The 26,667-nt window shown below is 37.7% G+C and overlaps 1 protein-coding gene across 2 annotated transcripts in view; it reads left to right on the top strand.

Annotated features, from left to right (window-relative positions):
* xpo6 (exportin 6) overlaps positions 1–26,667 on the top strand; it is a 47,942-nt gene that overhangs the window by 13,014 nt on the left and 8,261 nt on the right. For both annotated transcript variants that reach the window (XM_079829112.1, XM_079829113.1), the window contains exons 4-21: positions 4,938–5,135; positions 5,222–5,381; positions 5,498–5,575; positions 7,422–7,902; positions 7,993–8,119; positions 13,192–13,301; positions 13,408–13,516; positions 13,615–13,707; positions 15,916–15,985; positions 17,060–17,219; positions 18,249–18,341; positions 18,427–18,574; positions 20,012–20,158; positions 20,293–20,464; positions 23,794–23,949; positions 24,083–24,197; positions 24,279–24,357; positions 25,104–25,196. In XM_079829112.1, coding sequence (XP_079685238.1) covers positions 4,938–5,135; positions 5,222–5,381; positions 5,498–5,575; positions 7,422–7,902; positions 7,993–8,119; positions 13,192–13,301; positions 13,408–13,516; positions 13,615–13,707; positions 15,916–15,985; positions 17,060–17,219; positions 18,249–18,341; positions 18,427–18,574; positions 20,012–20,158; positions 20,293–20,464; positions 23,794–23,949; positions 24,083–24,197; positions 24,279–24,357; positions 25,104–25,196 — 2,589 coding nt within the window. The remainder of the gene's footprint in view (positions 1–4,937; positions 5,136–5,221; positions 5,382–5,497; positions 5,576–7,421; positions 7,903–7,992; positions 8,120–13,191; positions 13,302–13,407; positions 13,517–13,614; positions 13,708–15,915; positions 15,986–17,059; positions 17,220–18,248; positions 18,342–18,426; positions 18,575–20,011; positions 20,159–20,292; positions 20,465–23,793; positions 23,950–24,082; positions 24,198–24,278; positions 24,358–25,103; positions 25,197–26,667) is intronic.

Below are 26,667 nucleotides of genomic sequence, written 5' to 3'. Positions count from 1 at the left end.
GCGAAAATAGTTTCAAACAAATATCACAGCAGAACCGTAACGCATCTCACAGCAACAGTGTGTGTTACTGAATGATTCAGCGTTTGAATGAATCGGTTGAATCAAAGATTCAATGACCTATTCGTAAACGACCACCTAATTCTTGAATGAATCAGCCGTTTGAACGAATTGACTCGCTCATTAAGACGGTCACCTGCTGCCACCTACTGGTGGTTTAGTTTCATCTTTCCAACTTTTTTTTTTTTTGTATATTCAAAAATATTTAAAATAATCTCATAACATTATTTAATGCAGTTGTAATTGTTCAGTGTAGCCTACATTATTTAATTTGATTGGTAACAGCCTATAGTGTCTTATTCTAATTTAATTTATAGATCAAATTTAATAATATAAAATGAAAGCTGAAGCATAGCCTATATTTAATAAGATTATGCAAAAATGCCCTTTATAAAAAGGTGAAAATCACAAATATGCAGATTTAAATATGTCAAAGCTGATTGAATACTGGAGAGAATATTGCTTCAGAATAGGGCTGTCACTTTTGTAAAAAAATCCTGTTCGATTTTTGAGACACAAGTGTTCATTGAATCGATTCTAAAATCGATTTTAAATGACGTTTTCATTTTCAACGCTAAATATAGCCTACGCCAATCCACGGACAACTAACGGGCATTAGGATGAAAGTAAAAAGGGCGCTTGAGACGCACAAGTCAGCAATATTTCTGATGATTTATTTTGTGCACAATGACAAACAGGAGTGCACCATTCTGGGAAAAAAAAACATTAAGCAGAGTGGACTGCCATAACGTCAAAGAAAAACATTAGCTACAGGCTTTAACATGGCTGTGTTTACGATTATAAATTCCACAACAACAACAAAAAAATTGTAGCCCATGAAAAGAGGTTGAAAATAAAGCTTAAAACTTTACTAGCCTACACTGAATGTGAAGTTTGTGTGGATAATAATTTAACGTAATTATTCAACCGTTCAAAATGAAACTTTGAATGAACTTCGCTTGCGAACAGGCCATGTGTTTTTTTTAATTGAACGTAACTGACACTTAGGCTATGCGGGCGTTACTGATGCATACAATGACATGGAGGCGCTGGCTCCGCGTGAACAACGGCTTAAATGAACAACTACCCTAGGAAAAAAGCTTTAGTTGGGGCAGCCCCATAGCCATTTATTTCAGATAGACCTATATTTGTTCCAGCATGTCACAAAGGGCATTTCGGGTTGAGCGAGCGGCGCTGAGAGGAATGAGAAAGCTGCTCTCCATTCTGGAGGAAATAGCGCTCATTCTTTTCTACGCACACAGCATTGTCACAATATGACCTCATGCAAGTTTTAAAAACATATTTCAACATATTAATACCTGTTAATAACTTTTTTATTTGTTTAATTTGTTCAAAAATAAGTGTACATATTTGGTTAAAATTGATTCCCTATTTTCATCTTCGAAACTTGTGTTGGTTGGTCCGATCGATTGTGAAATCGATTTTCGAACGTAAAGTGACAGCCCTACTTCAGAATAGATTATATTTACAAAAAATATCTGTGTGAATGACAGATTTACTTGTCCAAAGGACAAGCGTGTGAACAGGCTTGATGTCGAGCCCTGAATAGGATGGACAGTTGAATAAGAACCCAACCTCGTTATACTTTTGCTTCTTAGCGTTCCCTGCGTATTCTCAGTCTAGAGCGCACAACTGTATGAGCTTATATGGAAGAAGCGCATGCCTGAGCTTGCATTTTGGGTTAAGCTGTGTTCGTTTGACATTGTGGAAAATAGAATAATAGATTCAAAATGTATTCGCGTTTCTACCCGTTAGAAAATTTTCCCTCACCGTCACATTACAATGCGTGCGCACTGTTGGGCCGTCAATGAATGGCAGTGCGGCCGTGCTCATTTTAGTTTCGTTTATTCGAATTAGCGCCAATTCGGCTGCGGGTTGCTTGAATGGTGGGTTCACACAGCAACAAAACGCTACAACGACAAACTCACTTAGGGCGTTTTCACACCTGAAAGGCCGCACCAAGGTCCGAACCGAAGTTCATGTTTTGATGCATTTTATACATTCAGTTAGTTTTGGTTTGGTTTCACATTGCAATTATGCGAGCGCACTAAAGAGCTTTACATGACACACTTGCGTCCACTCGTCATCATCTATGTGGGCGGCATCTGGACATTGATTGGTTTGTAAACGGACGTGCGTCTGACGTCAGCGTCTTTGACAAGAATGAATGAACGGACGCATATCGTTGCCACTATTGAACAGTGCGCATTGCTTGCCTATTTTCGTTTTGTTACGTTTAAAAGTGGACATTTCAAGCTTTATATACACATATTTCCCATGTTTGTGAGACAAGTAGCCTGGTTTATTTGAGATGCGCTCCAGTTCATGTGCAAAGTATGTGATCGCTCCCGCGATTATTGTCTGCTATAGACTATTTGCTTCTTATTTATTAAATTCAGGCAATTATCTGATGAAACATTGATTAAAATTAAGATACAATTTATACAAAACGAAATTCACATTAAAGAAAGGCTTTCTAAGCAAAATCATACAAAATTTATTTCAAAATCATTTCTGCCTTCTGACAGATTGCGCATCTTTTCACTATTCATAATCAATGTAGCCTAGATGAAATTTAAAAATAACATTATAATATTAAACATAAACAGGAACTTCCTGTAAATGGTCTGAAAGTCCGAACCATACAGAAAATGCTTTCACACTAGAAACGAACCAAACCTTTGTTCAGTTTGATCCGGACCGAGACTACCTCTTTTCGTCGGACCAAATTTCGTCTGTTTGGTCCGGATTGTGGTACGGGGGAGGTTTCACACCTGTAATTTTGATTTGGACCAAACTGAAAAATCCGGACCAAACAAAGTAGGTGTGAAAACGCCCTTAAATAGGTGCTTTTACATTTCGCATTGAGACCAAATCTTCCCCCGTCATCTTGTCAGTCAGCTCCTCACTCTCGTGATGAATGAAATCTGACTCCTGCTGCTGGTGTGTGCTGAGACTTCAGCAGACACGTTCAGTTTTTATTTGTAGTGTCTGTTCTCTAACTGAACTAAATTATTTTATTACTATAAAAAAAAATCTAAACGATGGTGGGGGGCGGTGGGCAAGTGGTGTAAACGGTGTTATGCATGTTAAACCGGTGTTATGCCTATCCAGGCAAGCCTATTACCCGTTATTATTATCAATCGAAATGAATCTACTGCGAAATATAGGAGCTTTTTACTGGGACGTAACAGACCTGTGTGTTTTGTATCACTACAGTGTCCGTTCTCGGAGCATATAAGCCCTGTCTACATGAGGCGCGCCGCTTCTCCAGATTCCTGCCTTTATTAGAGAGAAGAATATGTCCCTACCGTAGCTTCGCTCAAATTATATTCGGACCAGCCCTATTATATTCTTTAGTCGTGGGCTAGTTGTGGTAAGAGTCAAACTATAACCCAAAGGTTGTGGGTTCGATTCTCAATACCATCAGGAATTGACTGAGGTGCTCTTGAAAAGACACCTACTCTCTGGGTTACCATACTTGGCCTTCACATGTCACTTTCACTTTCTTATGTAGGTTAACTTCATGAAAATAGCCAGTCAAAGACGAATATTCAAAAGTTTGGAGTCAATTTGAATTTTTTTTTATGTTTTTTTGCTGCATTTATTTGATCAAAAATACAGAAAAAACTGTAATATTGTGAAATATGATTACATTTTCAAATAGCTGTTTTCTATGTGAATATACTTTAAAATGTAATTTATTCCTGTGATGAGAGAACTCAATTTTCAGAATCATTACTGAAAATTATTTACAGTAAATATTATGAATTATTCTAATAAATCATTCTAATATGCTGGTTTTGCTGCTCAAGAAACATTTCTTTTTATATTTATAGAGGTTTAAAAAGCATTTATTTGAAATGGAAATGTGTTCTAACATTATGTATCTTTACTGTCACATCAATTGAATGCGTTCTTGCTGAAAAAAGTATACATTTATTTGATTATTAATAATTTTTCATCTTACTGACCACAAACTTTTAAACAGTAGTGTATTTCACCACAAAATCAAAAAAAGAAAAGAAATGTATTTAATTTAAAAAAATTCTAACATTTATTTAGCCTTTAGGATACATTTTTTTTTTAATCTTTTTTTAAATTGTGACTGCTGTAAAAAAAGAAAAGTCATATTGTTTAAATAGTACATTTAAAGTATACCAAGGGCCAGATTTACTAACAGCTTTCGCCAACACAAACCCTCTTTTGGTGTTAAAAAAACTACTCTCAGGATTTACTAAAGACAGGTAGTGAAAAATTAGTGCTGAAAAGGCGTGGATAGGGTTATTTTTGTAGCTGACCTTATTGCACTGCATGTAGGAGTTTCCCTTTCCAGACGCAAAACTTATGGGAGGAGAGTATTTAAATGAAGCATGCGAGTTGATTTACCAAGATTTGCACTCGTCAATTTCCTGGTGTTTGTGCCATTATTTAACGCCCAAAAAAAGCAAGTCTTAAACCAGACGCTAACGGGTAGACTGTGTATGGAAATGATCCGGCTGCGTCTGTGTGCTTTAATTTGCACGTCATCTGTAGATCACATACAGAACTGACCACTTCCATCTGCACTTTTATGGAATTGCACTCTCAATTCTGAAAAATCTGTCCCCAAGTGCAGTCATAGTAGCATTTATTGTTTTTAATTGAAAAAAAAAAAGTTTATATATAGGATTTATTTAACTTTAAGGGGAATTGGAATGATGATAATAATAATGCAATGCAAGTAAACACACCTTTTTCTTTCAATTTCATTGAAATATGACCTTGATTTATTTGTGTAATTCTTCCTAAATTATAATATGCAAGTACAGGTATAAGATAAAAGATGTGGCAATACATTTGTCGGTCCTTCTCCGCAGAATCTTGTGAACAAGATGTGGGTTGGTGTTGCCAGTGAGGACAAAGCAGAACTTCGTAGCTGCTTGCCCAAGCTTCTGCTATCCCAGCATGCACTGCTGCCTTTCTTCATTAGAAACAAACTCTGCAAAGTCATCGTTGACATTGGACGCCAGGACTGGCCCATGTTCTACCATGACTTCTTCAGCAACACGTTACAGGTACCTGTTGTTCTTTATTATTTACTGCTGTCACTATTAAATACTATTCAACTGAACTGGCTCCATCTTTGTGGTTTGTGTTGTAGTTGGTGCAGTCGCCGTCTCTAGCGCCGCTGGGTTTGGTTCTGCTCAAGATGACCTCAGAAGAGCTGGTCTGTCCCAGAGAAGACTTGAGCGTCGCTCGTAAAGAGGAGCTGAAGAAACTCCTGCTGGATCAGATCCCCACCGTACTGAACCTTCTGACTGGTGAGAGACAAATTAATTGAAAGTACAGTTAGGTCCATATATATTTGGACACAGGCATAATTTTGCGACAAGGCCTGCTGTTTCATTTTTAACTCTTTACTCTCTTTTGCTCTCAGGTATTCTGGAGACAGTGTGGGACAAACACAGTGTTACAGTCACCACTCCTCCTCCATCCCCCACGTCAAGAGAGTCAGGTGAGCTTCTGCTTTGGCCCGCCCCTCTTTTGTCATTGGGCCACTTTAAAAAGTGAGGTCTACATCAGCGGTACAATACAGCTTATTCAGTGGTCAATAACTAGAAGTAATGTTAGAAACTATTGAAAAAACATCGATATAAATCGATAATGGGAATAGTTGATTGCGACGTACCTTCTATAGATGTACTTTTATGTGGGGAAAATTAGCACACTCGCACACTCGCTATGCTTTGGTGAATTTATGGATAATTCGTATTGGGATGTGGTTAGGGGCTTGCACGTTTTGGTATGATTCACATCTTACGTATTCATGCAAAGTCACCATCTGTAATAATTCCTATGAGATTGGGTTGGGGAAAAAAACGTTTGAAAAATCTGCAAGTTCTTTGACAGATTTTGCTTGATTTTTGCCGCTACATAGCATACATTTTAGCATGTTTTATCATCCTGTAGCCAGAGCAATTTAATAGTAAAATGTTAGTAAATAAAAAAAAAACAAATCAGATTATTAATCAAATAATCAGTTGATAAAACATTTTTTTTGCAGACCCTTCTACAAACATTAGTGAAAGAATGGGTCTCTCTCAGGAGCTCAGTGAACTCGAGCGTGGTACTGTGATAGGTTTCCACCTGTGCAATAAGTCCATTTGTGAAATTTCCTCACTACTAAATATTACACGATCAACTGTCAGTGTTATTATTACAAAGTGGAAGCAATTGGGAACAACAGCAACTGCGTTAAATCACAGAGCGGGGTCAGCGCATGCTGAGGCGCACAGTACGAAGAAATCGTATGTAAAGGCAGGCATCCCAAAACTTTTGGCTATATACTATGTGTGTATATATATATATATATATATATATATATATATATATATATATATATATATATATATATATATATATATATATATATATATATATATATATGTATATGTATATGTATATGTATATGTATATGTATATGTATATGTGTATATATGTGTATATATGTGTATATATGTGTATATATGTGTATATATATATGTATATGTATGTATATGTATGTATATGTATGTATATGTATGTATATGTATGTATATATATATGTATGTATGTGTATATGTGTATATGTGTATATATGTATATATATTATACAATTTGTGAACTTTGAGTACACATAGATAAATAAACTTATTTATTTATATATATATTTATGCTGCTTTCACAAGCTGTCAGAAATGTTTTACTTCCCTCTTCTGAAGTCATGATTATGAGCTTGTTGCACTTGTTTAATCTTATTTAAAAAAAATCTTATTAAAGCCAAAATGTTTTAAAGATATTTAAGTTGGAATAAATTGTAGCATCCCATTTGTTGACAACCATATAAACATTCAGCACTGTACTATCTGTGACCAAATTTTGGTCTCATACATGCTATTTTCGCTGTGTATAAAACATACAATGTGCTTCAACTGATTATTCATATATGTAAATATGCACTACTCAAGGCGATGTAGCTGTTGTGGAAAAAAATATGAATACCAGTCCCCTCCACCATTATGGCACGCCTAACTTGGAAACTTGGGTATCAAAATGGCCTTTATGTCCAATTTCTTACAAGGAATCTTATATTTATAATAATTCTGATAGCATGTGAAGGAAGCATTGCTCAAAGTTCAATCATCTGACAATACTGGAGCAAACACTTTTTCAAAAGGGATTAACAAAATGTGGGTTATTAACAAAACCAATGGCCATGTGGGTCGTCAACTAATAATGATAACCACAAAACTGTGTTATTAGTTGAAACTTGCCAGTAAATGATTGTTGTATTAATTGTTGTCTCTTGTCATGTTCTGTAGGTGTTTTAGGGGGCAACAGCACACAGATGATCCTCGAAGCAGAAAGTGCGGCTCTGTGTCTACTAGCGCTGGAATGTTTGGCTCATCTCTTTAGCTGGATTCCTCTCTCCACTTCTATCACCCCATCCCTCCTGGCTTCTATTTTTCATTTTGCTCGCTTTGGATGCCAGCAGCCAATCAAAACGAAACCTCTGCCCACTTCGAACGGCGACTCCGCCCCTGGAAATCTCCCAGCCAATGGCGGCGGTGGACACGGCAGGACTGGTCAGATGGTGGGCCAATCCGATCGCGCCAGGCTGGGCGTCATGGCCATGAACTGTATTAACGAGTTAATGTGCAAGAACTGCGTCCCCGTGGACTTTGAGGAGTTTCTGCTGCGCATGTTTCAACAGACGTTCTACCTACTTCAAAAACTCACAAATACACACTCGCACACCAACACGCACACTATCAAAAGCAGATTGCAAGAATTAGATGAAAGGTAAGGGATTGATGCACTTGCTTCAAACATTTTAACTCATTGATGCTGATGCTTTTTAACCCTCTCCATCTGTCTGTCTGTCTCTCTCAGCTATGTGGAAAAGTTCACAGATTTCCTCAGGCTTTTTGTTAGTGTTCATCTGCGGAGGATCGAATCTAACGCCCAGTTTCCTCTAGTGGAATTTCTAGCTTTGCTCTTCAAATACACCTTTAACCAGGTAAAACGCCTTCATTTAATGTTCCTGGAAGCACCAACTCTAACATGCCATATTCATGTCTAATGATATTTCCTTTTCCTGTGCTTTGATTACCCAAACTTTCCTTGTTGTTTCCATGTTTGAGTATCCACATTTTCATTATTGTTATCTTGGTAATAGTTGAATTTCTGTTGACTAGACTAGAAGATGCTTTTTTTGTACTCTTCCCAGCGGCTTCATCGGTAATGTCATGTTCAGTATTAAAGCTTTAACATGAATAACATTTAAAAGGGTCATGAAATGAGACATCAGTTTCATTGATCTTTTGACATATAAGAGGTCATTGTACTATTAAAACATCCTGTTAGTTTCAGATCTCAACTTCCTTGCTAGTTCAAAAACAGCTTCTATTGAAACCTAGCTCAGAAAATGACTCCAATTGTCACAATATAGTCAACGGCTACTTCTACATCATCGCATCTTTGCCCACTGGTGCATTGGTGAGATGAGAAGGTAATAACATTACCTTCCAAAGGATCCTAATGCTAGGAAAGTGCTTATTTATTTTCAACTATGTTGTTCGGTACATTTCACTGTTTATTCTTTGGTAAAATTTCGGCGCAGGCTTTGCAAACAGACTTTTACTTTAAAGGGTTAGTTCACCCAAAAAGGAAAATTCTGTCATTAATTACTCACCCTCATGTCGTTCGACACCCGTAAGACCTCCGTTCATCTTCGGAACACAAATGAAGATATTTTAGTTGAAAGCTGATGGCTGAGAAAGGCTTCAGATAGGCCTCCATTGGCATTCAGTACATTTACACTCACAAGACCCATAAAAGGCACTTAAAACGTCGTTACAAAGTCCAGCTCACCACAGTGACTCTACAATAATTTTACGATGCGACGACAATAGTTTTTGTGCGCTAAAAAAAGTCAAAATAACACCTTTATCCAACTTGTTCTTGTCTTCCGTGTGTGCCTCCACGACGCATGCGTGAGAATATGACGCAGATCTGGCGTTCGGACACATGACCCAGAAGCGATTTGTTTACAAGCAGAGGAAGACGCGCGTGTCTAAGCTGTTGAATTCTACATTGATCGTGCTTTAGGTCTCGGCGTAGTGCTCAAAATCGGGCTAAAGTGAGCATTTCATGGATTCCCGAACCCCGGCGCTACGTCATATTCTCGCGCATGCGCCGTGGAGGCACACACGGAAGACAATAACAAGTTGGATAAAGGTGTTATTTTGATTTTTTTTTTTGCGCACAAAAAATATTGTTGTTAGATAGGTTTAAGGACTGTATTGACTGGTTCTGGCTTAATTGGGATCATCACAGGGCATTGGTAAGAATGCACAAAGTCCAAAAGTCCAATCACTGTTGTTTAATAAGGTTCAAGCCAGCTGACATACTCAATGCGATGCATTGACAGTTGTATGTGACTTTGAATGCGTGTATGTTTGTGTGGTTTCTACAATAGAACAGAAATATAAATAATCAGTTTACAGTAATAAATGATAAACATTTAAATCAAATTAATAAACCTGACATGTGACTATATGAAATGTAATCAATAGACTATTAATGTACACGTGATGATCATCTTATAACTACTCAAACAATATAATCTTCACAATCCACATAAATATGGCTTACTGGCATTTGTACAGTGTAAACACTAAAGTAAACATGGAAAATGAGTTATTGTCATTTTAATTATACCGCGTGTGTCGGACCACACGTGCAAAGATAGTGAACACTGTCATATCGCTAGCATTAGCTTCACAGAAATATGGATATTGAACATCAGAACGTTTTCACACATAATACACCAATATCAAGGTAAACTCAACACAAATATCAATAAATACCAAGGTTAACGACTGTATTAGGTGAAAAATGAACTTACTTTTAAAGTTACGCACACTCATCTATAGCTTGAATACACTCGAGCCCTCCACAGCTTTCAAGCGGAACATAATGTGCGTCAAACTCTTGGGGGCGGGACTAAGCTACGGCTGTCAATAATTCCCAACTCACCAATCACGATCAACTTACTGAGCCTTTTCAACAATTGTCGTCGCATCATAAAATTATTGTAGAGTCCCTGTGGTGAGCTGGACTTTGTAACAACGTTTTAAGTGCCTTTTATGGGTCTTGGGAGTGTGAATGTACTGAATGCCAATGGAGGCCTATCTGAAGCCTTTCTCAGCCATCAGCTTTCAACAAAAATATCTTCATTTGTGTTCCAAATATGAACGGAGGTCTTACGGGTGTCGAACGACATGAGGGTGAGTAATTAATGACAGAATTTTCATTTTTGGGTGAACTAACCCTTTAAGATATGGACCTGACAGTAATGTAACAACATGTAACTAACTATGTTAATTCTAATGCCTGATCTGTGATCAGTGATTTCTCAGTCAGACTGTACATGAATTCTCAAAATCGTTTATGCATCAGTAAATCAAGCCTGTGACTAAACTGTCAACTCATATTATAATCGCTGGAGCTGTCAATCACTTCAGCTCAACACGAGTGACTAAGTTCTGCATTCTCGCCAAAACTTTCGTTATAATCAAAGACTCTGTCTACACTGCTCAATGAATCTCTTATTTCCATCATGTTTGCTCTGTGTTGGTTATTATGAAAGCATCTGTGAGAGTGCAGAAACACGCCTGTGATTGGCTACAATGCTCAGCGCTTCACCCTTTCATGCTCCCTGTGTCTCCAACCATTTCCTTCGCCATAATTTGTTTTCTTTTTCAAATTTTTGCAGGGAATCAGTGCACAGACAATTTGGATCGCAAGCTTTCTGCAGTCTATATTTTAACCAATCCAGTCTCACGCGAGAACTCCAGTCTTGTTTCCTTGTCACTTCACACGTGCTTGCTAGTGAAACGTAGTTTGCGGACGGGACAGGGCTGTCGGGGATTCTTCCTCTTTTAAAGTCATGCAGTGTGAAACCTCTTGTCGCCAATCCATTGTGCAGTGTGAACACAGCAGTGGCTGAATGCTACCACAGATAGTCATGCAGTGTGAAAAGAGCAGTGGTCCGACGAGTTGGAAAATTGTGCAGTCTGAACTCGGCATTAAAGGGCACACGCCCCTTTAAACTGTTTAATTGAAGTCTTTTGTCCCCTATTGTGACACATATCTGAGTGAAATTGCTTCTCAAACAAGAACAAATGTCATGATTACGAGCTTGTTGCATACATCAAATCTTCCTTGATCTATGGGGAATTGATTGGATGGTTGTGAAGATTATCTGCAAAAGGGAGAGGAAGTTATTTTGATTGAAGATTGTGAGGACACATGAATTGAAAATAACTAATTATTTGCACTAGGGGTGTAACAGTACACATAAGTCAAGGTTCGGTACGTACCTCGGTTTTGAGGTCACTCGATATGTGTTCGGTAAAACAGGAAAAAGCAACAAATCCCCAATGCTAGGTTTCTTTTCATTTATTTTGATGTGAAAGTGACATGCGAAGGCAAAGTATCCATACTCTGCATTTGTCCTCTGTATTTAACCCATTTAAGTCAGTGAGTTGTTAGGAGTAGTGAGTAGTCAACACACACATTGCAAACCGTAGGCACACATCTGGAGCAGTGGGCAGCCATTCACTGCGGCGCCCAGGGAGCGATTGGGGTTTGGGTGTCTTGCTCAAGGGCACCTCAATAATTTCCTGCCGGTTTTGATTGAGAATCAAACCCACAACCTTCGGGTTACGAGTCTGACTCTAACCATTAGGCCATGACTGCCCCCAAATGTGTTCTCATGAGTGGTCCTAGGCCCCCTTGTTTACATGCCCCCCCTCTAAAAATTAAGAAATGGTTGTTACTCTAATTGATATGTTGACCAATGCTGCGCAGTAAAATGCAGCGTTGCATTACCGTGTGCGCTCCCTTCTGGATTGGCGTGTGGATAATTTGTGATGGACTGACGATTCGTCGTCTGACTGTATGTACCGAACCGTGACTGTTCGGGACAAGCACATGTACTGTTACACCCCTAATGTGCACTGATAAATAATAAGTACTGCAATATTCCCTAATTAAACAAGAATTGTCCATTTTGATTTCATGGTGACTTTTGAAGGATTAGTTCCCTTTTAGATAAACTTTTGCTGATAATTTACTCACCCCCATGTCATCCAAGATGTCCATGTCTGTCTTTCTGCAGTCGAAAAGAAATTACGTTTTTTGATGAAAACTTTCCAGGATTTTTCTCCATATAATGGACTTCAATGGGCTCCAAACGGTTCAAGGTCCAAATGACAGTTTCAGTGCAGCTTCAAAGGGCTTTAAACGATACCAGACGATGAATAAGGGTCTTATCTAGCGAAATGATCAGTTTCTGCGAGAAACCGTGCAGTATTTATGCTATTATTTTACCTCTTATCAGACGAACGTGATCATCTCTGAGCTCTGCCATAACTTCCGCTAAGTGAGGTCAAATACGAGCCTGGTCATAGATATATCGATCGTAGATGCCTAATTCTACTGATCCGTGCAAGCGCTAATGAGGCATCTACGTATACATCTATGACCATGCTCATATTTTGACCTCACTTAGCGGAAGTTTTGGCGGAGCTCAGAGATGATCACGTTTGTCTGATAAGAGGTTAAATAATAGCATAAATACTGCTCGGTTTCTCGCAGAAACTGATCGTTTCGCTAGACAAGACCCTTATTCATCGTCTGGTATCATTTAAAGCCCTTTGAAGCTGCACTGAAACTGTCATTTGGACCTTGAACCGTTTGGAGCCCATTGAAGTCCATTATATGGAGAACAATCCTGGAATGTTTTCATCAAAAAACTCGACTTTAGAAAGAAAGACACGGACATCTTGGATGACATGGGGGTGAGTAAATTATCAGCCAAAGGTTATTTAAAAGTGAACTAATCCTTTAAGAGGGCTAAAATCAGGGAAGAAAATATCCTTTTATTTGAAAGTTATGACCGGTTTTGATGTACTTCAGGAAACATAAACTAAAAAATTGCAATTCATGACCACTGATTGAGCCCTAAAGTAAACATTTTTGTGCATCTTCTCTTCATTTAAACGTCTGTTTAATTTGTTGCAGCCGAGTCACGAGGGTTACCTCGCCTGTCTTGACATCTGGAGTATATTCCTGGACTACCTGACCACCAAGATCAGAAGCCGACTGGCTGACAGAGACAGTGTCATTAACAGGTACATGTCTGTGCACTCAAATGAACGTTTGTGTGAATTGAGTTTGTTTTATATAGGTTGCTCAGGCATTGACCATAGTTGTAATCTGTGTCTGTGTGTGATGCAGGTATAAAGATGCTCTAGTTCTGCTGCTGCGTGAAGTTCTTAACAGGATCCAGTTCAGGTTAAACCAGAGTCAACTAGAAGAACTCGACGATGAGACGCTTGACGATGATGTAAGAATCAATCAAACAAGCACGCATGGTTATAGTAGCGAAAGCATAAAGTGTTATTGCTGAATTTTCGGGAACTCTTTCCCCTCTGGTCTCTATAGCAACAGACGGAATGGCAACGATACCTGCGTCAGAGTTTGGAAGTGGTTGCCAGGGTAATGGAGCTGCTGCCGTCCCAGACCTTTTCTGTTCTGGTAGGTGTATATGAGTGGGCGAACATGCACACACACACACACACACACACACACACTCTCTCTCTCTCTCTCTTTGTACTGAAAACAATGAACTCTCCATTGGCAATTTTAATAAGTGTTTAATATGGAAGCAAATCTGATTTAGGTGAGTCTCAGTGAAATCCAAAGCATTTATGGAGGATTTACAGTTTTAAATCAAATTTTGCTGTAATCCACATGAGTATTAGAGCTGTCAATCAATAAATGTTTAATCAAATGAATTAGAAAAGCCCAGTTTATTTATGTACATTATTGTATATGAATGCGGGCTTTCGGTTCGGTGCGCGTGTGCACCCAACGGTTCAGAATGCAATCTTTAACAGTCGGCTTGTTTTAAGCGTGGAACATACTTTTAATACTTCGAGTTCCCACACAAACATATTAAGTATTCAGTCCATTTTATCATGAAATTCAAACGATAAATGCCGCCTCTTTAATGTGACTTGACTGATCGTGATAGTCGTGTCAGTTCAAGCTGCGGCGCGCGAGTGAACGCGATCATCTCTGCCTAAAGAATAAACATGAATTAATATCTTAAGGTATGTTGAGGATACATTACAACTTACTGAAACCTATATGTCGTGTAATCGCTCACAGCTTGTAAACAATGTAACGTAGCATCACATTTACCTCAGGCAGTCATTCAGTGTCCACAGCTGTTAGTTCACTAGAGATATCAACTCTTTCACTAAATATATGCATTTTATTAGCCTATATATTCATTATATTCTACTGAACATGTTAGTGATGTCTTGTTTATTTCATGTACGTTTAAATAAACCTGTCATGGAAATGACAGCCACTGTGTATAAATGATTATATTTCAACATCGAATTGGAGAAAAAAAAATTATAATTAGATTTAGAAGTTCATGCAAAACCAGCCTTATGTGAAGCTTATGAGTGTTGATTATTATATATAAAAATAAATAGCGACTGAATTTTGGCTAATAGTTTGGGCTCTGTTGTTAACCTATTACAGTAATGTGTAAGTAAAAGCTCCCTATATTGTTTACAGCATTATCTTTAAGAAACTTTTAGATGTAATTGAATTCATTTAAGGACAGACATAATTTTTTCAGTAGAACACTGTTTAATAAAAATAAATAAAACTATTTTGTAAAACTGCTGTGCCGAACCTGTACCGAATGTGCAAGTAAGAGCTCCCTATATGGTTTACAGCATTAGCAGAGATAATTTTTTTTATCCTTAAAGGGTTAGTTCACCCAAAAATGAAAATTCTGTCATTAATTACTTACCCTCATGTCGTTCGACACCTGTAAGACCTCCGTTCATCTTCGGAACACAAATGAAGATATTTTAGTTGAAATCTGATGGCTCTGAAAGGCCTCCATTGGCACAATGGCACGGTTCACTCTCAAGACCCTTAAAAGGCACTAAAGACGTCGTTACAAAGTCCATCTCACTACAGTGGTTCTACAATAACTTTATGAATCGGCGAGAATAGTTTTTGTGCCCATAAAAACCCCTAAATAACGACTTATATAGTGATGACGATTTCAAAACACGGCCTCATGAAGCTTCGAAGCGTTATGAATCAATGAGCCGAATCATGATTCGGATCGCGTGTCAAACCGCCAAACTGCTGAAATTTGGCGATTCAAACTGCTGAATCGACTCACTGATTCATAACGCTTCGAAGCTTCATGAGGCTGTGTTTTGAAATCGTCATCACTATATAAGTCGTTGTTTAGGGTTTTTTTGCGCACAAAAACTATTCTCGCCGATTCATAAAGTTATTGTAGAACCACTGTAGTGAGATGGACTTTGTAACGACGTCTTTAGTACCTTTTAAGGGTCTTGAGAGTGAACCGTGCCATTGTGCCAATGGAGGCCTTTCAGAGCCATCAGATTTCAACTAAAATATCTTCATTTGTGTTCTGAAAATGAACGGAGGTCTGACGGGTGTCGAACGACATGAGGGGAAGTAATTAATGACAGAATGTTCATTTTTGGGTGAACTAACCCTTTAAGAAACTTTTAGTATACACCCCTAGTGTGTGTGGATATATAATTGTTATATTTTATTAATATTTTTGTTTTAATTGCATTTACCCTTTAATTTTCCTTTTTTGTTTATTAATTGCATGTTAAATGGCATTGATGATAAGTATATAATGAGCATGATTTTGTGTGTGTGTGTTTTTAGTTTCCGGTGCTCCAGGAGGATCTGGACATTTATCTTGGGCTGCAGCAGTTTATCGTGAGATCAGGATCAAGTGAGTTTCTCTTCATGGTCACAATCTGAATATCCAGCACTTTTATAGATAGTAGCTATATAGCTGCACAACCACATGACACTTTTAGTTGCAAATGCAGTTCCAGATGCATTGTTTTGGGTAAACGTTTTGTCTTGGAAAACGCGCTCCCAAAATGCTCAAGCTGATTGAAAAATTCAATGCAAGATGATAATGTTTCATTTTCGCTCAGAATCCAAATGTTGCCGTTTTCTCTGTCTTAATCCACTGAAACGTAAAGGGGGATTTGATGGAAATATGATATCTTTGACAAATTTCCTTGTTCTTCAGGCTTTTCTTCTTTTGTTATCAGACTTCCTTCTATCAAATATTTTGCTGCCATGGCATGGGGAATTTTATGTTTTTGACCTGAGACTATAATAATCAGCCCATGTAAGCAGGCTCATTTGACTAAGGCTGTACAACTACAGACAAGATGAAATATAAAATAGGAATTTCTATATGAACTGTAAGTCAGTTTGGGGCAGTAAGATTTTTTTTAAAAGAAGTCTCTTATGCTCACCAAAGCTAAGTAAAAATGGTACTATTGTGAAATATTACAATTTAAAATAACATATTAAAATGTAATTTATTCCTGTGAATTTTCAGCATCAGTCTTCAGTGTCACATGATCCTTCAGAAATCACTCTAATAATGATTTGATGCTCGAGAAACATTTATGGTTATTATCAGTGTTGAAATCCGTTGTGCTGCTTCATTTTCTCTGTGGAAACTGATGCGTAAATGTCTTGCTGACACTTTTTTTCGGTCAATTTTATGCATTCTTTTTTCTTTTCTTTTTTTAATCTTACTGACCCAAAACTTTTGAACAGTAGTGTACCTTCTAACGATTGCTTGAACACTTACTCTCTCAACCTATTGAGTAAGTATTTAGTATATGGTCTTGTAATGTTCAGTCTGATGGTGCTTTGTGGCTGTTCTGTTCTCATGTGGCTTGTGAGCTGTTGTCAGCTGTTGTTGAGTGGTTTTACACCTCTCTCTCTCTCTCTCTCTCTCTCTCTCTCTTTCTCTCTCGCTCTGTGTTTGTGTGAACAGGTCGCAGGCTGAACATCACAGCGGAGGCCGACTGCAGAAGACTGCACTGTGCTCTCAGAGACCTGAGCTCTCTGCTGCAGGCCGTGGGACGCCTTGCCGAGTTCTTCACAGGGGACGTTTTCACCGCCCGCTTTAACGACGCTCTCGCCATCGTGCAGAGGTCAGTTCCTGATTCGCAATTCCTCATTTAACAGCAACACTACCTCCTTATCTGTGTACTTAATGGACTCGCTTATGTATTTGCTTATGTTTTTACACCTCATATTATTAGCGGTCTTTGCAAAGATTTGTGCTTTTGTTGGTTTATGCCTGAGAAAATAGGCATTTCAATCATTAATTCTGTCTTTGGCTGTGTTATGTAGTATGCTTCACAGGGATATTTGACATTTTGAACCTTATCATTTATGAATGCCCTTTTATATAAAAAAACACATTATTTTCCACATATTTGTCTGTTGCAGCTCCTCTCTTCTCAGTCTGTCAGTAACACTCTGTTTAGTTCCTGTCTTTATGAAGCCCCATCCTTCTGAAAAGCACAATGTGCTCTGATTGGCCGGCTGGATCAGTGTGTGTGATTGGTTTTGGAAATATCACGGCCTTTACCATAACCGTAAAGTTTTAAAACGCTACTAACCAGGCCTCACATCTTAATTTTGCGTATGCCTTAGGCAGGAATTATTTAAATGAGGGATATTGTGACGTGTTTGTCTCCAGAAGAAAACTCAAGACTACAGTGGAGGCGTTTCAGGAAGTTCAGAAACAGTGCGCACTGAAATAGAAAATAACTCTCTCAGGACTGACTTTGTGCTTTGTAACTTTGCAGACTTTTTTCATGCTCAAACATTGCACACTAAAGAAAGCTAAACAAACAAAAAGCATAATAAGACCCCTTTAATATACTTTTTAAACCCTTCTTACTTAAGGGTAAACCCTATCTTAATAAGCAAATGATTACTCATTTAACTGTGAACTTGTGAAGACTGTCCAGATAAAAATAAACCAAGCCTTACAAAAAGCAAAGCTTTTGGTTTTACTTTCACAAGTGGAATGTATTTCCCTGTTGATGCCAACACAGTGTCGAAGTTATATGCATATTCATTTAGGAATTAATAGCTTGAAATATAATTTGGTCAAATGCAAATAACTGACTGAAATGTGATGTTTAATCCTTGGCAATTTCTCCTCTCAGATTGGTGGAAGTGTCGTGTTACGGTTCTCAGATCAGCCTGTACGATGTAGAGATGGCTGTTCCTTCAGTGCTGAAACCAGATCTTATAGATGTGTAAGCAGTCACAAACACTGTTCAATGTGCTTTCTGATGTCAGTTAGTTTTAAAATAACACCTAATAAATGTCTCTGTTTTGCAGCCACGCACAGTCACTGGCCGCTCTGCAGGCGTATTCTCATTGGCTGGCTCAGTTCTGCGGGGAGGTTCAGCGACAACAAGATCAAACGCAATTTGTCGATCTCATCAGGTCCAGCATGGCCGCCACGACCCCTCTCATCAATGCCAAGGTCACTTGATTTTTTTTTATGAGTGACTACATTTAAAGCAGAACATAGTCATTTCAAGTTTAAAATATTGAAGACATGTTTTATTAAATATATACGTGTATTGATATTGGCACTACTGATATCATTTAAGAAGTCGATTTTGCTGATACCAAGGAAGCTATGGAAGCTTGTTTTTGCTATGGAATAAAAATAAATTAAAAAGGCAATTGTGACTTTTTATCGCAAAATTCTGACTCTCATTTGCAAGGAAAAATATTCAGACTTTCCTTGCTTTCCTGTGAGATATAAACTTGGAAATCGGAGGAAAATAGAAAGAATTATGAGATTTTAATGTTTTATTCTGTGGCAGAAACAAGCTTCCATAATAAACAGGTTATTGTGCCAGTGCTAGTAAAACCGGTTGAATGTGTTAATGTTTTTAGCATTTCCTTTCTGTGATGGGGATTGGATTAAAAAGGATTTCCTGCTAAAATGCGGGACTTCAAACTCTTTCCCCGCCAGCATTTTTGATCATTTTCACAATTTCATGGCCCCCAGAATTTTTTTATATATGAATATCTGAACATGCAATATATCAAAAGAAAGACAGAGTTTTGAAGTCAGGGCTTGTCTGTTCCTTCTTTTTTAAATCCCTGCTTTATTCCAGCTTCATGCATTAATTTTTGATCAACACTTAAATGTGGGTAGGTTTCATAAAATAAAATAAAACATTTTAAACAAAAAGCTGACTACAGACTATAATTTGCATAAGCAATGCTTTTGGTTTTCTTCTGCTACTTTTTTTGCTTGTTTTGTGCTCTTTCAGAAGATGTGTAATAGCGCCCTCTACCGTATATAACATAACTAATTCCGTCAATGGCGTTATAAACAAGCCTAAGTATAGGTCTCTGCAGGATGGTAATATAGATCGGTGGGAAAGGCCATGAACAGAGGGCGTTTTTCACTGCGTTACCTGATTTGCCCACGTCACAGTGTGGGTAGGGTTTAGGGGTGGGGTCGGGTGAAGGGATCACTTTCATTGCATGGTTTATAAACACCCACAAATTTAGAAACGGCCACTTTTGTTCCGCAGAGACCTCATGCACAAGCCTGAAATACACAGGACTCTTATTTTGAAATATATATGCTTTACTATTTCCAGCTGCTCATTCAAGCAGATGAGGGAGATAAAATATGCACTCTTTCAACCATCTACAACATATAAACAATATAAACACCATAAAGTAAACACTGTCATCATTTATTCCTCTATGGCGTCTTCATTATAAGGTTTGTAGTAGCAATCTACAAAACGATGTATTTATTTTTGGTCTTGTTTCTTTCTGCTGTGTGGTCTACAGTAGATTTTTAGATTAGATCATCTTCTGTTTAACCAGTTATTCTTCCTCCTTCGTCTTTGATAAACTCTAATCCGCCTGATCTCCATGTGTGTCACAGGTTCCAGAGAAGTTGCTGTTATCTGCGTGCCATCTCCTGGTCTCCATGTCGACCACCGTGCGACCGGTGTTCCTGGTGTCATTGCCGGCGGTGCAGAATATCTTCAACCTGATCACAGAGAATCATAACCACAGATTACCTCAGGAGGTGTGTGTGTGTGTGTGTGTGTGTGCGTGTGCGCATGGGTTTATATTGGTCTGATAGTGGGGCACAGTTTTTTACTTGGATCCTTCTGTATTTGTTTGTGATGTAATGTTTGTTGTTTTTTTCCCCCCCTCAAGGCTCACGTCCTTGTGTGTCGAGCTCTGTCTAACATGTTGCTGTTGCCGTGGCCCAGCCTACCAGAAGCGGAGCAGCAGTGGCCGAGCCGTTCATCCAATCACGCGCGGCTTCTCAGCAGTCTGACGCAGCAGTACCGCCTCCTGCCCCGCCCACCCAACCATCACCCCAACAGTAAGAGCAACAGATGAACATTGATATTATTTATTGATAGCAGTGTCAAATATTGTGTGTATGTGTGTGTATATATATATATATATCTCGAGTTCTCTTTTGCTCTTGAACAAACAATAACACAGAGGATTTTGAGTATTCTCATATAAGGAGTCTTAAATTAGTTAAATAACGTCTTAAATGAACTTAAAGAGTTGTGAGGAAATGAGATGCGCGGGACAGCGCGTGAGATCCGCGGCTGTTCTTAAAGTGACAGGAGCGCTGATGATCATCATTAATGTTCATCAAAGAACAACGGGAACAGAGAAAATTTTAGCTTTAATGATGATTCATCTATATTTAATTTATTATTTATGCAGTTAAGAAAGATAACTATTACATTTCTGTATATGTATAACAGGGAAGGCCATGGGTAAATATAACATTTATTATTTTGGGTTTATGTAAAGATTGTTTTAAGTTCACTTAAATTGAAAGTTGTTTGTTTTAAAGCCTAATAAATGTTGAAATTGGGAGCTTTCAGTTATACTGTAATGTAACGTCATTAATGTTTCATAGACACTTTAGTATCAGTGATACTGGCCTTCATTCATAAAAATATGACAATACAACACATATTTAAAATATGCTGTCTTTAAATTGTTTATACATTAATTTGGAGAGTAACTGAAATTATTACAATATCAAAATATTAAAAACGTAAAATATTAAAAACTTGCGATTAATTACAGAAAAAGTGAGATTAATTAGTTAATTTTTTTTTAATCGATGCCCAGCACCAATATAGATATAGACTGCATATATAGAAGGTAATTTCAGGTTGATTTGGACACTATTTGCCGTTGATATGACTGGGAAGAAGTGTCCCATTCAACATGGATTCACTCTCAATATGTGATTTCTGAAGGATCATGTGACACTGAAGGCTGGAGTAATGATGCAGAAAATCCAGCTTTGATCACAGGAATAAACATTTTAAAACACATTCACATAGAACATTTTATTTTAAATTGTAATAATTCACAACATTACTGTTTTTACTGTGTTTTGATAATGAATGCAGCCTTGGTGAGCATAAGGCAAAATTATATTACAAGCTTTTTTCTTTACACACCATCTTTAAAGGCCAGCAGAACATTGGTCTCTTAACCCTAAAGCCATCTTCTGGACAAATGAGGCAAAATTATTCTTTTTAATACTTTCCTTAATCTGAGCGGTACAAGACTTTGCTACTTTTTCTAAATTTGCCACCTGAACACACACACACACACACACACACACACACACACACACACACACACACACACACACACACACACACACACACACACACACACACACACAAAAATTGACTCGATTCTACAATGTTAAGTGCTTGAAAAAAAAGGGCACCCATGGGAATGAATGGAAAAAATGTAATTCTGAGCATTTTTTATTTTTATTTGTCCAATAAAAATCAATAAATCCAACACAATGCCGATCATACATACACACAAATGAAGGAGTGAGTCTATACAACATTCTCAATGTGGCAAACACACACACACACACACACACACTCACACACACACACACACATCCACAAAAGCATTGCATTGAATGAGCCTATAACAGAGTGAGTTTTAGTCTTTTTTTTTTATAAAAAAGTCACTCACGCATACACAAAGAAATTAAATGAGCCAATAACTGGGCAATAACAAAAAAAAAAGAAAAAAATAGTTAAAACATTGGTTTACAGAGTTCAGCCCATTTGCAGTCATTGAGTTCTATTGTCATCTAGTGGCTATGGATATTTTGGCTTTAAAAAGAAATGAATGCCATCATAGGTCACCAGATGTCACAAGATGTTTTTTTACTGAAGTTAAAGAAATATTAAATAAAAAAAAAAGTAGGCATATTTTACATAAAAAATATGGTACTTTAAGAGGTAAATAAATTCATTAATAGAGACAGAGCGACACGCGTCATAATCTGAAGACCACGCCCACTGGGGGGGGAAACAATCAAACGCTCTCCATTGACTTTGCATTGCGGGAGGCTGCCTCATTGTCATTTCGGACTTATAACAAAAAACTGAACAATGTATAAAAGCTGATATGTGACAAAGTGTACAGCAAACAAGCTAAACAAAACCCAGAAGCATAAACCCAGACGTTTTTATAAGCTGTTGACCCAAAAAACGAGCGTTTAAGGACAAAAAAAGTGGAATTAGGCAGACAGAGCGCGCGGGTCATATTACACTAAGAACTACGGCGACTAGAGAGGAACGTAATCAGCGACAGGAAATATCATATATAAAACGGACATCTGGATATTTGACTTAACAGTGACAAAATCTTTACTGCACATATAGACATATTGAGGCATACTGAGTGTCAGGATCCCAAAATGTACCCATTCTTCCTGCTGAAGCTTCACTTCGTATTGCCTGTATCAACTTTTGTCTTCTTAAACGCTCGTTTTTTTGGGTCGACAGCTTATAAAAACTTATTTCTGTGTTTTTTAGCTTGTTTGCTGTACACCTTGTCACATATCAGCTTCATCAGATCATACATTGTTCTGTTTTTTGTTAAAAGTCCGAAATGACAATGAGGCAGCCTCACACAATGCAAAGTCAATGGAGAGCGTTGGATTGTTTTCCCCCTCGGTGTGGGCGTGGCCTAAATACGCTCTGTCTCTATACCCCGAAAATCATTCAAAAAAGGCATAAATTGATAGAATTAATTTTATCAAAGATGGTGATATAACATTTATATAAAAAATCACACTTGTGACCTTCGTGCCCAAATGTGTCCACGAGGACGGGATTAAGGGCTGTTATGCTTGAGGGTTAAGGCGAAGGAAAAAGAGGCCTTGTTGTAGCCAGGGCACTGAAAAGAGTCATGTGATTGCGGTTGGTGTCCACCTGAGTTTGATGTCTTTCACCACCGCCGCTTTTTCAATGACATGCGACTTGCAAATGCAAACAAATGCATGTATACGATTCATATCAGATTTTTTCCACGTATGAATGAGGCCTAAAACCAATTTAGAAAATATCGGAATCTATATGCCTTTATTCTGCTTACACATTCACGGATCATATCCGATCTGTGAGAGGAAAAAATCGGAATTGGGTCACTTGAACCATAAATGCGGCCTAAAAATATGAAAAAATATTACCGATCCCAAACCTTTTGAACTTTATTAATTATTTATATATAGATTACTTCTATATGTAAGGTAGTTTTTTTTGTTTTTTTTTTTTTTTGGACAAGGCTTTTTATCAGTTATTCTTCCTTTTAAAGTATTTTCAAAAATGATCATGTAAATAATAATGTGTCCCTCAGGTAAAGCGGTGATCCAGCAGACTCTGTGTGTGTTGAAGGATCTGGTGGACAGTATATCAGGAGAGGCCACCAAATCACGTCAGATCTGTTACCACAGCCTGCAGGAGTCTGTCCAGGTCACGCTCGCACTGTTCCCTCACTTCATCCAGCAGCCAGGTGAAAAAATAATCTCTTCATTAACAACATCACTGTTTATGACCTCCACTTCTCGACTGCCTAATGATCTTTCGCTGAGGAATCATTGGACTGATGTCTTGTATTGCTTGCATGTTTTCTCCCTCTCTCTCAGATGTGACAGACGAGATGCTGAGTTTCTTTCTCACGCTGTTTCAAGCGCTGCGTGTGCAGATGGGTGTGGCCTTCACAGAGCAGATCATTCAGACCTTCCTCAGCATGTTCACCAGGTGACCTCGGCTTCCTAACGTTGGCTAATCGATCATGTGTCACTGCGTATGTTGATGCTAACTGATCTTCATGTTCCTCAGGGATCAGCTGGCGGTGAGCATCTTACAGGAGGGCAGCTCGGGCTCCAGAGTGGTTCAGAAGTTTCTCAAGATTCTGCAGGTAAAAGAAACTAAAACCAGTTTGTGTTTGAGTTTCAGTGGTTATTAACCCTATAAAGCCTACTGTGTCATCTATGATAAACACGTCTAAGGCCTCTAAATTATCATGATAAAACTGCCTTATGTATGACTGGTAGTTTATACTTTTCTAGCAAGTAAAAGCACTATCTTCAGGTCGTTTTTGCTGTGAAATCTTCATTAAAGTAAAAGTAAATTGTTAGTAATATTTTAAGATGGACTAAAAAAACTTGCGTTTACTTGGTTATCCATAAATATTTTAGAAAAATGTTAATGCGAGTATCAATTATGATCCATCTGGCTTTTGAGGAACTTGTTAATCTCTTAATCATTGTATTGCATTGCATTATGTTTTAAAGAGCTTTGATCATAAAACTAAGCATTTAAATATAATTTTACTAAGACGTTATTAGGAGATATAGACTGACAACTGATATTTATATGCATTTTGTGTAAGATTTTCATTTAAAAGCTATTAGAATTGCATCTATCTTTTTGACCACCTGCATCAAATAGCATATTTTTGCTCAGTTTGGGCCTTTGAGTAAAATGTAATTGTTTTTGAGCTCCATATTCTCATTATATCAGGCTATATGAGCCACAAAAGCCTGATGGATCAGGTATGATACTCAAAAAGCTAAACTTTTTTTCTCTCTCTGAAGGTTTTTATTTCATATGTCAAGCATTACAGGATTAAACATGCTGTTCATCTTTGGTTTATTGTCTCAGGTTGTGGTTCAAGAGCCTGGTCAGACCTTCAAACCTCTGTTACCCAGCATCCTCAGTCTTTGTTTGGACCAGGTTTACCCAATAGTGGCCGAGGTATGAGCCATGAATAAAAGACACCCAACATCAAAATGTTTAAAGTTAAAATTCATTTTCCAGCAGACATTAATTTGATTTACATTAAATTGCCATATATATACACATACATACAGTTTACTACTCATTACCGTATCTTTTGTGATTTGATAATCCTTTGACGAATATGATCACACCGGTGTGATCAGTATTGGCTTGTCCCTGGGGCGCACGATCACACTGGTGTGATTAGAAAGGGCAGTGCATCACGTGATCAGCTGCTAAATTCAAATGTGCTTTTGCGCTTTGGCTGGCGCAGAGCCAGAGAAAGACGCGCTCAGTGCTTGTTATATATCACACCTATTTAGTGTTTTCTACCACGTAATGTGTATTTTAGGTTTCAGACATTTAAATATGCATAATTACTAACAAAACAATACATTTAGAGTATTGTGTATTATAGGGATGTCACAAGTACCGGTACTTCGGTACCAAGTCGGTACTGAAATTATAAAAATGTGACGATATCAGCATTTCTGTAGTTCCGGTAGGACCAACTCCTGAGTATATTTGGTACCCGCAGCTGCGTTCAGTCGCTTCCGTGTTTATCTAAGCGCAGGGATCCAGACTGTAGCCCAATATATACTAGTGTTTGTGGATATTAAACTGCAAAATACTATTTAAATATTACTCCTCCATGTTCTGCGTCTCTGTGTGAATGACGGGGCGCAGAGGCGCGGGTTACACTCGCTCGCTATCTTTGTAGTCTCTGCCGTGTGTCACTATATGAGGACACAGAGGCATAAACCGTCCCTTCATGAGAATTTACCGTTTCATTTGAGAAAACTTTCATCTCATGAACACAGACACTCAAGGGTCTTCACGGCAATCCGTCAAAAGTAAAGTTGGGTTTAAATAATTAAAAATTAACAGAATATATCAGGTTACTGTTGTAGCCTAATGTAGATTTAGCTATATATGTAATAATAATACATCTCTACTAATAATAATAATTATACCTAGATGGTTGATTATTTTTCGTGATTTATAAACAATGTTTACTTTTAAACAGCATACAGCCTTTAAATGGTTGTATTATTTACTTATAATGATTATCATAAATAATAAACAATACATTTAATATATTTTTTTAAAATAGTTAAATAAAAAAACATTTAGCTGTGGTACCGAGTACCGTACAATTTTTATGGTATTGGTACCGACTACTGGAATTTTGGTACCATGACATCCCTGTGACAAGCAGTGATGCGTCACCATGGAAACAATAAAGTGATACGTTCTAAATTACAGTCGCCTTGAAAAACTCGCTCTGGGGGTCAGCCAGAATATTTTAAACTTGCGTGTGAAAGGTTAATATACCAAAATCTAATTTTTAACAATGTACTGATAATTACCATAATAACACCATAATAAAGTGACATGACACTAAAATTAAACAAAAAAAAAATTAGCCCAAAATACACTCATAACA

Source organism: Gobio gobio (assembly GCF_949357685.1).
Source record: "Gobio gobio genome assembly, chromosome: 1".
Taxonomy (NCBI): domain Eukaryota; kingdom Metazoa; phylum Chordata; class Actinopteri; order Cypriniformes; family Gobionidae; genus Gobio; species Gobio gobio.
Note: the sequence above shows the minus strand (reverse complement) of the source record. Positions and strands in the feature narration are given on the sequence as shown.